The following is an 11,606-nucleotide window of genomic DNA, read 5'->3' on the forward strand; positions in this document are numbered from 1 at the left end:
TTGTGCATTGTGGCATGTTTGGTAGTTATTTAGAGCATTGAGGTTGTTTATTTCCTAGTGGAAAAAGAGCAATCTGACTCTGATACCATGTTAAATATAGTGAAAATTATATATAGAATTAATATATGTGTTTAAATACATATAAGGTTCTCTATAATAGAAGAAATATAGGCTAAGTCCAAAATACAAATAAAAAATAGTAACAAACTAATTAAAGATAAATATAAAATAAAAATAATATATTAAACACATATGAAAGAAGTAAGACAAGTGAAAGCCTTCCAAAAGTGGACACCATGAGGAAAAATCAAAAGCTTAAGAGTTCGGTAAAAAACTGAGAATCACGTAAAAATGAAATGATCAAGATTCCTATATACTTTTAAGGGTTCGGTAGACTTAAACTTGCCTTTGATATATATATATATATATATATATATATATATATATATATATATATATATAAGCATGGAACTAAGAAAACGAAAAAAATAGAGGGAGTCAAAAAAGATAACATTTTTTTATTATCTTATTTTAGTTTTATCTAATTGGAATTTATTCGTATTCTATTCGCATATTTTTTTTAATTATAAATATTTTTATAAATATTTTTTTTTCGAATTAAATAAATTCAAATAAAGAACTTTTTTTAAATATTTATGGGAATAAAACAAAGAGTCTGATTAGATAATGACCGGGTTCATTGGATGTAGAAAAATAAAAAAAAAAAAAAGAAAACTAAAATATATATAATAATAAAAAAAAAGCAAATTTCTTTCTTTTTTTTAAGCTCCCTTTTTTTCTTGTTTATGTGGTATAACATAAACAAAATAATTACTTTTTCATCGGGATATGAATCAAAGGGGGATCCCTTAACTTACTCTGATAAATACAATTTTTATATCGGAAACAATTACAAGACATGCCTTTTCACAATTAAAATAAGTGGTAAATGCCAATATAAGCAACAATTGCAATGTTCAGCGATAACACTACATAAAATACCCTACTTCCAATACTTTTCGAATTCAATAATTCCCAACTTAAAATTGATAAAAATTGAGAATAATATTAGCATTTCAAGTTTTGCTAAATTTCCTTTTTCTTTCTCAGAAATAAACCCAAAGGAAACAGCTTCAACTCTTTTTACTAACATCAATATAAGGAGATTCAACATCAAACTCCTAATAATCTTGGATTGAAGGAACAAAAAATAAGCCAGAATATTATACTTAAAAATTAAGTAAGTTTAGAAAGAAATCTTGATTGAATAAATTGACCATTCCTTTAAGTTCTAGATCGAAGGAACCGGAAGTAGAATGTAATATTTCTGGCACGGTGAGCCTTTTAATAATTCAAACCCAAATATGTGAGCATCCATCATTGTCAAAAAAATTCTATTAATTTCATTCTTTGAATATGGTGTGATTGATAGAGGAGAAATAAAATAAGAAATTAATTAAATTAGTATGAATGAAATTTAATTAAAATAGAAGAAAAAATTGTACAAATTGGATCTGTTAATTGGTTATCAAATTTAATGAACTGGTCTCTTAATTACACGAACATGAAAGTCTACAGGTATATATAGTTAAAATTCAATGACAAACATATAATTCAACCACTATCAATTTGGATATTTTAATAACAAAATACGTACATCTAATCATATATAATTTAATGTGCATATTAGTTGAGGAGTAATGTACATAAACAAAGTTAAAATGGCAAACATGAGTCCTCTCATAGTTCTTAGACTTGAAGAGTATAGGAAAAACATTTAATTCAACTTCATTGGCCACTGCCACCACTGCACAAGCCTAACAAGTTGATGAGTGTTGCGTATAACAAACCAAGAGACAAGTGACCTAGGAATTTCCTACACTCAGATGCACCATCGGTGATGTTCATATGAAGCTTTTGCTCCTCGGCAAAACTTTCCTCCATAACCAACCACCAAGATATACACCCTTCAGTGTCTTCCGGATCAACTCACCAAACAAGAATAAAGGATCAGTGAAAGGAACTACGAATGTTTCATCATTCGTTACTGCTTCCAAATGGCAGAACCTCGGACAAGACTATGTTGAACGACGACGGGTCCGGTGAACGGTGCAAAGTTTGTGAACGGCATATTCTGTTTGAGCGAGTTCTCTCTAGGCTTCTCTTGCAAAAATTAGATTCTATTTCCACTGTTCAACAATATTCATTTTCTATTTAGTGTTATTAGCATAAAATGATTAATAATATCTGAAAATATAATTATTAACTTAATTATCGAATATATAATTAAATTTTAGTAATTTAATTTTATTTGGTATATCTCTTAATTAAAAATATCAACAAAATATATAATATATTTAATTAATTAATTGTAATATATACGTAGTTTTTATTATTATTTATATATTGGATTTCATAATCTGTTTTTCAAAAATAAAAAATTCTATAAATACTGTTGAAATTTACTTAAAAATTTTCTATTTTGAATAAGTCATGTCTTGTTTATATGGAATTTGTTATTGTACGCCACCTTCTTAGGAATTCTAGTGGGAATATTAGTTGTTGTTTTCTGTTTTGCATATTTCAAAACATTTTATTCTTTTTTTGATTTTTTTTTGTGTTTTGATTTCAATAGTCATCAAACACTCAGATATGATCAACGGTAAAAAAAAACAAGACGATCTAAATTTCAATAAAAACAATTATAGAAACGTATTTTAATAAAAGTAATATTAATGTTGGATTTTTAAAGAAAATATATATTAAAAAAATTTATAAATAAATCATTAGTAAATTTATGGAAAAGAGTATTGCAGCACCTTCTTTCTAAAAGTTTTAAGTAATAATTTATGAACTTTTATATATTATTTAATTTTGATTTTTTTTATTGAATATGAGATTTAAATTCGTAGAAGGCATCATCAATCTAATTAGGTTATGAAAATTTTCCAACTCTCATTCCCATTTTGATTTTCCATTACCCAATGCCATAATAGCCCTGGGAATGTTACTTTCCAAGAAACTTCCTGGAGAAGGAAACTAAACAACTAGATAGTTTAAAAAGAAAATACAAACCGTCCAAAAACCTTTGGGAACTGTCTTATAAATATTTACTATATTCAAATATTTATTTCTTAATAATTTATTTAAGTATATCATTTTTAAGAAAACGATCTTTTTTTCCATCATCTGCTTTTAATATATTAACAGATTCAATTTTTTTCATGTAACAGTATTTTTATTTTTATTTTCTGGAAAAAAAATAATGAAATTTCCGTGTGTGGATATGGTCTTAAAAGCCCTCCATTTGGATGAAAATCACAATAATATCCAATAGCTTAGCTTGGTGACTTTCCACATTTCCAGAAATTAGGAAATTGGTGTGAATTTACGTATGCTCCCCAATTCAATTCTACTTTCACACTGACTGGTCAAGATCACTCATCTCTTCTCCTTCTTCTCTTCCACCCACAACTTCTTCCATTTTGTTTTCTCTTTCCAATTTTCTTTCTCTCGTCTTTGCCCTATTCAAAATAAGGTATCTTGACGACGTTTTTATTTTTTTATTTTTGGTATCTTGAGTGACAGAGATTTTCACTTTGCCATTAACCAGCGGTTTTCGTTTGCCAAAGGGTTTAGCAAAAAATTAACGAAAAGGGGTGTGCGGGTAGACGGAAGAAAGAGCCTTTAACTTTCCATTTCCAAACAGCTGGCTTAGGGTTCCTCAATGTCATTTTTCGATGAATTCTATTCATAATTCACGATCCCTAATTTTCTTTCTTTTTAGGTTTTAATGGCTTACATGTTTTGGTTTTTATATAATTAAAATATCAATATTAAAAAGAAATGTCTCTTCTGTTTTGAAGCATTGCAGATTGTCTACCTTGATCATGGGTTTCAATTCTGTCTATAGAAGCTTGCAGGAGTTATTTCCGCAGGTATAGCTATTTACTATTTTCCCCTAAAGTGTAATTGCACATTAATACATTATTATTAACTATTGGTTGCTCTGTGATCTACTAGTGATTTTCGGACTGTAGTTCTAATTTGTGAAGTTCATTTGCAATTCCAATATTACACTTATCAAATAAAAATAAAGATTATTGGACTCTGTAGTTGAGCATTAAGTTCATGAACATGTATAATTTGGATGAATAGATATTGTTTCTATTCAACTGTTAAGAAATTCCTCGTGGTAGGTGACATGTGCTTGAGAATGAACTTACTGGTGCCAATAATTATATAAATAATCAAACATTCTGCAATCAGAGTATTTATAAAGATGTCTAATCTGGTAGCGTGTCAAACTTGTTATTCATACTGAGTCCTAACTGAAGTTTATTAATTTTCTCTGAACAGGTTGATGCCAGGTTACTGAGAGCTGTGGCTATTGAACACCCAAAGGATGCTGATCTTGCTGCTGGAATTGTTCTCGCGGAAGTCATCCCCTTCATGTCCAAAAAATTACCTCTTGCAACTCCTCCACAGGACAATGCCCATTGGGCTCCACTAAATGTTGAAGGTGGAATTGCTTCTTTTGCACTTTCATTTCTATATCACTCTACCTTGTTTGCATTGGTCTGGTTTACTAATATATCTCTCATGACATGTTCAAAATTTAGCTGAAAGTGAGGAGGAAGGAAGTAGTCCGAGGCACCGTCAGCTTGTTCAAGACATAGATGCATCTTCTGCCCCAGATTCTATATATACCAAACCAGCTGATTGTTCATTGGTACCAGATTTGAATGAAGCTCTGGACAATTCTACATTGTCAAATGTCAGTAATTCAAACGGTGTTACTGAAAAGTTTCTTGGAATAGATGATATGAAAGAGCTAGATGTTTTGCAGAAGGTTAAAGATAATTTCATTGAAGAGATCTCAACCAAGATTGCTATGGAGATATCAAATTGCTTTATTCAGGAAGGTAATGAAAATATTTATCAGAGACGACCTCATGTTGATGTCGAGTCTGAAAACTNTGAAAATATTTATCAGAGACGACCTCATGTTGATGTCGAGTCTGAAAACTTGATTTCTTCTGGTATATGTCAAGAGACTGAACCTGAGCATAGCTCCCACAGCAAGGGGGCTACATCCAATAATAAAAATGGAAATGGGACTGGAAACAGTTTAAATGAAGAATGGGTAGATTTTGTAGGTCCATCAGCTGATGATTATGATGCCACTACAGGTCACATACCGGAGGATTGTGAAACTAACTTGATTGAGGTAGAAAGTTATGATGTCCAAGCTGGTTGTCTTACTCAAGGGAATACACTAAATTCTAAAGATAGTCTTCGATCAGAATTCAATGCTGGGTTTTCTAGTGCTGTTGACAAAACTAGTGATGTTGAAGATGATATTGGTGGAAAGAATGAAGTTAGCCAATATAGTCAAGTTTGCAGAATTGATCTGCTTGAGGAAATCATTGATGATGCCAAAAGTAACAAGGTATTAGTAGTCCTAGATTTCATATTTGGATGTTAGAAATACTAGCTTTATAACAATATATCATGTGGCAGAGGTTATGAAGATGACTTTGAAATAATTTCTGTTGTACTGAATGATTAAGCAATAGAGTAGATATCATAGCAATGTATTAGTCTTGTTAATATGGAATGATATGCTTATAGTTTAGGGGTAACTTTAATACCTGTGACATCTTAACATTATTTAACATTGATGCAGAAAACCTTGTTTTCATCAATGGAATCTCTTATAAACTTGATGAGGGCTGTGCAACTTCAGGAGCTAGCTGCAGAGCAGGCTGGCATGGATGCTGCTACTGGAGGGTCTAATATTCTGGCCAGGGTGGAAGGATATAAAACAGTTCTGGAACAAGCTAAAGAAGCAAATGATATGGTTGTTAAAATTCAGTCTTTTGCTTTTATTTTTTAGTATGAGACGAGCAAAAAATATTTATTTTCAACTTGTTCTTGCAGCATGCGGGAGAAGTGTATGGGGAAAAAGCAATTCTGGCAACTGAACTGAAGGAACTTCAATCACGCCTACTCAGCTTGTCTGATGAAAGGGATAAGTCTCTTGCAATACTCAATGAGGTGCTTTACACTTTAGTTTAGCCTGTGCATTAGAAATTTAATCATCATACCTTTGCTGGACGTATTTCTGTATTTCAGAATACCTTGAACACCTTCCTAACTATTGTAATAATCAGTCTTCTCTACTACAACATAATGTCTAAGGAAGGCATGTGATTTAAAAATTTTGTTCATGATTAAAAATTATTCGTTTGTGCAATTGGATTACTTAACTTGATGATTAAGAAGTAAAATTGCTAGTAGCATTTTATTTAGTTCATTTCCTTATTCTGGCTTCCAGATGCGCCGAGTTCTTGAAGCACGCCTAGCTGCCGCTGAAGAATTCAGGAAAGCAGCTGAGAATGAAAAGCTGGAAAAGACCGAATCTGCACAAAGGGCTCTTGCTGAACAGGAAAAACTGGTGGAGAAGGTACTACATGAATCAGAAAGACTGAAACAGGAGGCAGAAGAGAATTCGAAGGTTACTTGTGTTTCTTGTGCTTCTGAACCATTGCATTTATTCTACATGTAATATTTTGGGCAAAGCACGTCTAAGTGACTTTGTTTTTAAAGTGAACTAGGGTTTATCCGCCCATATCTTTGGTGGTTTAAGATCATAATTCGCAAATTATATTAAGGAATTGTACACCCTTATTTATTTTAGAGAAGTTTCTTCTGATATTTTATGATTTTTTATTTCCACCTTTTAATCTCTGCAGTTACGGGAGTTCCTTATGGATCGAGGGCAGGTTGTTGATATTTTGCAGTAAGTTGTTTTTCTGTCTGAACATAGTTGCATTTTTCTGCTTGTTTACGGTATTTATATATTTCAATCCAATTCTCTGAGCTGTTAAATATTATTTCTTTTTGGAAATTACTGTAGATTCCACATTATTAGATTATGACCATTACGTTATATTTTTAAATGGTCATTGTCGTACTAGAGGGCATTTTGTTTGACACCATTTCCCTGAAATTGTTGTTTCGATCTTTTACTATGACTTGAATAGTCTTTCCTTTCTTCCTTCTACATGCATATCAGTGTACTATGTTATAAATTGGCCTTTTGTAGTTGTAATATTTTTGTACTTTCTATTCTAATATGTTTAGTTTTCAATTAACTTTGCAGAGGAGAAATTTCAGTTATTTGTGAGGATATTAGGCTCCTGAAAGAGAGATTTGATGCAAATCTTCCATTGAGCGAATCCTTCACCTCAAGTCAGACCAGTTGCAAGTTAGCTTCATCAGGTACGTCCCACAAAACGGCGGCATCTGATGTAGGTTCTGTGCATGGTGATTCATCTGAAAGAAGTAAGACAAGTGAAAGCCTTTCTTCCAAAAGTGGACACGACGAGGAAAAATCAAAAGCTTTTCAAAATGCTCTTCTTGATGATGGGTGGGACATTTTTGAGAAAGATACTGAGCTGAATTCTGGAGTTTACTGAGGGGGAAAACAACTACTTCTTGCTTTTGTTTATACAACAAAATAAACCTTAGAATCCTGGGATGCCAATCATTAGTTGTGATCTGGATATTTTTGCTATATAGTACTCGAGGTTCGGTTTTCTTTGTTATGCAAATTTTGTATATAAAACGTCGTTGAGAATTACTTGATTTCTTCTGTCACCTGCAATAGTTATTCCCATATCTTTTATCTTCATTTAGTTACAGAAGAGCGCAAATAAAAGGAAATTAATAATATATAAATTGAGCATTGGTAACTTAAAAATTACATCAAGAAAGTTTTCCAATTATATAATTTGAGAATTATTTATTATATTTAGATCACAATTTTAAAAAGATTAAATATGAAAAATGTTATATAGGTGCAGGAAAACGTATTGGTAACAATATCTTGTTATGTGATTTTCAGATGAAACATTCACATCTTTTATCTTTTTCAACTCATTCATCCAAGAATGCTTCCTGCAACTCACGGATTTTGACCATTTCAGATTCTTTTCTCTGTTTCCTTTTCTAAAAGAATCCTAGGAGCTTATACCTCCACCTTTATATTGTTACTGTGAGACCTCCGTGTCTCATTGTTCTTTTAGATCTTCATTTTCATTCGTCTTCCTCGACTCTATTATCGGTGCATGGCTTGGAATGTCGGTGGTTGCCGGTGATTATTGTAGTTTGTGGCGTGCTATTGGTGGTGTAGTATCTCATCTTTCTCGTGTTGCAAACGCATTCTGTCGTATCGATAGAGGGGAGAGGAATGATGAACTGTTGAAACTCTGGAAACGTCTTTCAATCGTCGGCTTGGCATTTGAAAGTTGTTGAAACCTTAATTGGCTTTCAAAAGTCTGTTAAGGCTTCGACGACTGCAAATTAACTTTTGTGATACATTTAATATTTTTTTTTTTAATTTTTTTAAGTTTTGTTTTAAATATTAATTCTAATTTGTCTCTGCTTTTATATAATTTTGTAATTGTTTAATATTTTGTATACTTTTTGTTTTTATTTTTATTTTAAATTGTATGTTTTTTGTTACTTAATTTTAATTGTTAATTTTATGTTTTGTCTGTTTTATTAAATTTGCAATATTTAATAATTTTTATTAAAATAATTTTTTTATTATTGTTTGAAATTATATGATTTTTTTATTTGTTTATAATTGTTTAATTTAATTTTAGTTGATTTTTTTAAATATTGCAATTGTATTTAGTTGTGATTTAATTTTTGTTATTTTTTAATTCAAATTTTTGGAATTTTGTTAATTTTTTTTCTGTTTTGTTTGTTTTATTTAGATTTTGAAAATTTGATTATTTATTATGATTTTATATTTCTATTATAAATTTAATGAAATTTGTTAGTTATTTTTAATTTTTCACTTATATTTTGTTTGCTTCTTAAAATTTGAAATTATTTTTTTGTTATATAATTTATTTATTTTGTTATTTTAAATTGGACATTTTTTAATATATTTTAATTGTTTATTTTATAATTAGTTTTTTAATTTTAAAATATTTAATTTGTGTTTTTTTAATTGAAATTGTGTGATTTTTGTTTTGTTTTTTTAATTGTTTAATTTTTGTTGGTTATTTTAAATTTTGCAATTGTTTTTAATGTGTAATTTAATTTATGTTTTTAAATATTTGAAATTTTACAAAATTTGTTAAATTATTGAATTAAATCAATTGTTGGTTTTTATTTTTATTTTTAAACTTTCTTTATTTGTAATTTAAGTTTTTTTTATTTGAACTTTAACAAATTTTTCTAATTTTTTGTATAAATTTAATTTAGTAATTATTTTATTTATGTTGTTTTTATTAATTGTAGTAATTATGTTAATTTTTTAATTGTTTATGTTAAATTATTTTTGTAGTTTTTTTAATTTTTTAATTGTTTTGATTTGTTGATAAGATTTGTTTTTTTTATTTGAATTTTCTGTATTTTTTTAATATTTTATTTTAATTATTAATGTTAAAATTTGATGGTTATTTTAATTCTGTAATTTTATGTATTTTTTTGTATAAACTTAATTTAGTAATTAGTTTTATTTGTATTTTTATTTATGTGCTGTTCTTATTCGAAATTGTAGTAGTTATGTTAAATTCTTTTAATTATTTTTTTTTTTGTTACTTTTTTAGTTTTGTAATTGTTTTTGATTTGTTTAATGATTTTTGTTTTTTTTTATTTGAATTTTCTATCTTGTTTTTTAATATTTTATTTTGATTATTAATGTTATAGTTTGATGGTTATTTAAATTTTTGTTGATTTTATATATTTTGGTTAAGAAAGATGGTTAGAATAAGAGGTGTGTCTACATATCATGGTGAGAGTTGATAACAGGGTAAAACAAGAAGAAAACCTAACTCATAGAACACAAACTCAAGATGTTGATGTTGATGTGATTAAAGAGCATTCTATTAGTGAAGACCAGTAGGACTATGTTGTTGAGTAGGAGGATGTTGCTCAACATGAAGATGGAGAAGGTGGATTCCCAAAAGGTCTAAAGCACACATCATTGTTGATCCATTATACACAACATATTGCATTTTCCTTATAGCAAGATCGGGTTAGTACAAAACCTAAATTTTAATTGCTACTTAGTTGGTTCTATTTATTTTTTGTTATATATTTTGTTATTGTTATGTAAAATCGAGGGGAGATTAAGGTGATCTCCCGATAACAAAAAAGTTAACAAGTTCAGATTATATCATAAGGTAATAAGCCTTTTGTCTTGATTTTTGTTTGATGCCCTTAGTGAACCTATCCTACGACTAAGAAGATAGGAAATTGATCTTGGCATTTGCTTAAAGGTAGCACTTTGAGATAAATACTTTCCATTTGCCAATAGGTGAGATGACCGTCACACTAGATGACGTGAACAATATGCTTCACCTACCTATTTTGGGCCACTTTTGTGAGATCAAGTCATTAGAATTTGGGGAGGCTCGAAATCTTCTTGTAGATCTATTGGGTGTGGATCGTGCTAGGGCTGCAGCTGAGATGACACAAACATGTGGTCCCAAAGTTAAGCTTAGTGTGAGAAGTGTTATGAGCAACAACACTAGGAGTGCACGACACGTGCATACCCATTCTATCTAGTTGGATGCATAATTTCTACAAATAAGAGTGACACTCTGGTACATGTCTCGTACCTATTTTTGTTTAGAGACTTGCAAGATTGCGATTGATATGCTTGAGGCGCCGTAGAACTTGCCAAAAACGTATAAATAGCTTGGGGATATCAGTTTTATTGACACGATCCAAATAGCTTAATATTCCACTCTTCTATAGGTATCAATTTGTGTTGCATTTTGTTTTGATATATTTTTGGAATGTATAACACAACTTAAGTAATGTTTTTGTAGAGTTGGATTTATGAACACTTCCCTAGTATGGGAAGGAGGCAATTGTCGTCAACTCATGACAAAAACAATCCTCGAGCATCACGGTTGGTAGCTTTGAGGCAGGGGTGAAGTCTAGTGAAGGGGAGGTCATATCTGGATGGATTGATGTACGATGCGATCATCTGGTGTCCATACGAGTCACACAAGGCTATTCTCCCATTTATCACGATTTGTACATATTTCGGGTGGATCAGACAATGGTGAGATGCATCACCGACATTTGTCAGAGCGCGTGTTGTGACAATTTGGTTATGATCAGATGATCCTTCTATTGCCCAAGAGTGTTCCATAGGCAGACGTGGTGACCATTGATGGGTGTTGGTTGCACTATATGAGCATGCTATAACCCATGTCGTTGAAGTCGATTCTCCATCTGCCTGTGTTGCGAGATACCTATTGTGGTTTAGAAGGGATCTCATCCGTACCTCATTCTTTCCTCGACCATGACCGACCGAGTCTTGCCCCATGATTGCGTCCCTCCGGCTTATCACCGACAGTCTGCTCAGGGTTCCAAACTCAATCTTGGCAACTAAACACGAGGGTTGCGCTCGTTGCGGGACTTAACCCAACACCTTACGGCACGAGCTGACGACAGCCATGCACCACCTGTGTCCGTGTTCCCGAAGGCACCCCTCTCTTTCAAGAGGATTCGCGGCATGTCAAGCCCTGGTAAGGTTCTTCGCTTTGCATCGAATTAAACCACATGCT

At 31.0% G+C, this 11,606-nt stretch overlaps 1 protein-coding gene across 3 annotated transcripts; it reads left to right on the plus strand.

Moving 5' to 3' along the window:
• The first annotated feature begins 3,331 nt into the window (after positions 1–3,331).
• Positions 3,332–7,703, plus strand: LOC106770794. 3 transcript variants are annotated; one of them, XM_022784692.1, is made up of 11 exons: positions 3,332–3,538; positions 3,867–3,938; positions 4,360–4,522; positions 4,623–4,777; positions 4,850–4,925; positions 5,193–5,452; positions 5,690–5,863; positions 5,944–6,060; positions 6,341–6,520; positions 6,759–6,805; positions 7,169–7,703. In XM_022784692.1, the coding sequence occupies exons 2-11, from the start codon at positions 3,891–3,893 to the stop codon at positions 7,482–7,484; spliced, it is 1,536 nt and encodes a 511-aa protein (XP_022640413.1). In that variant the 5' UTR covers positions 3,332–3,538; positions 3,867–3,890; the 3' UTR covers positions 7,485–7,703. The 3 variants fall into 3 exon arrangements, with proteins under 3 accessions (XP_022640413.1, XP_014512085.1, XP_014512086.1); XM_014656599.2 differs by having other exon boundaries at positions 4,623–4,925; XM_014656600.2 differs by having other exon boundaries at positions 3,875–3,938; positions 4,623–4,925.
• Positions 7,704–11,606: the final 3,903 nt, after the last annotated feature.

The sequence above is a fragment of the Vigna radiata genome, chromosome 8 (genome assembly GCF_000741045.1).
Source record: "Vigna radiata var. radiata cultivar VC1973A chromosome 8, Vradiata_ver6, whole genome shotgun sequence".
Taxonomy (NCBI): Eukaryota; Viridiplantae; Streptophyta; class Magnoliopsida; order Fabales; family Fabaceae; genus Vigna; species Vigna radiata.

Bases quoted from the DNA above. Each gene is read 5' to 3' on its own strand.
- LOC106770794 (XM_014656599.2), top strand. From the start codon at position 3,891: ATGGGTTTCAATTCTGTCTATAGAAGCTTGCAGGAGTTATTTCCGCAG. The intron at 3,939-4,359 runs GTATAGCTATTT...TTCTCTGAACAG, and splicing joins TGCAGGAGTTATTTCCGCAG to GTTGATGCCAGGTTACTGAG. The intron at 6,521-6,758 runs GTTACTTGTGTT...TAATCTCTGCAG, and splicing joins AGGCAGAAGAGAATTCGAAG to TTACGGGAGTTCCTTATGGA.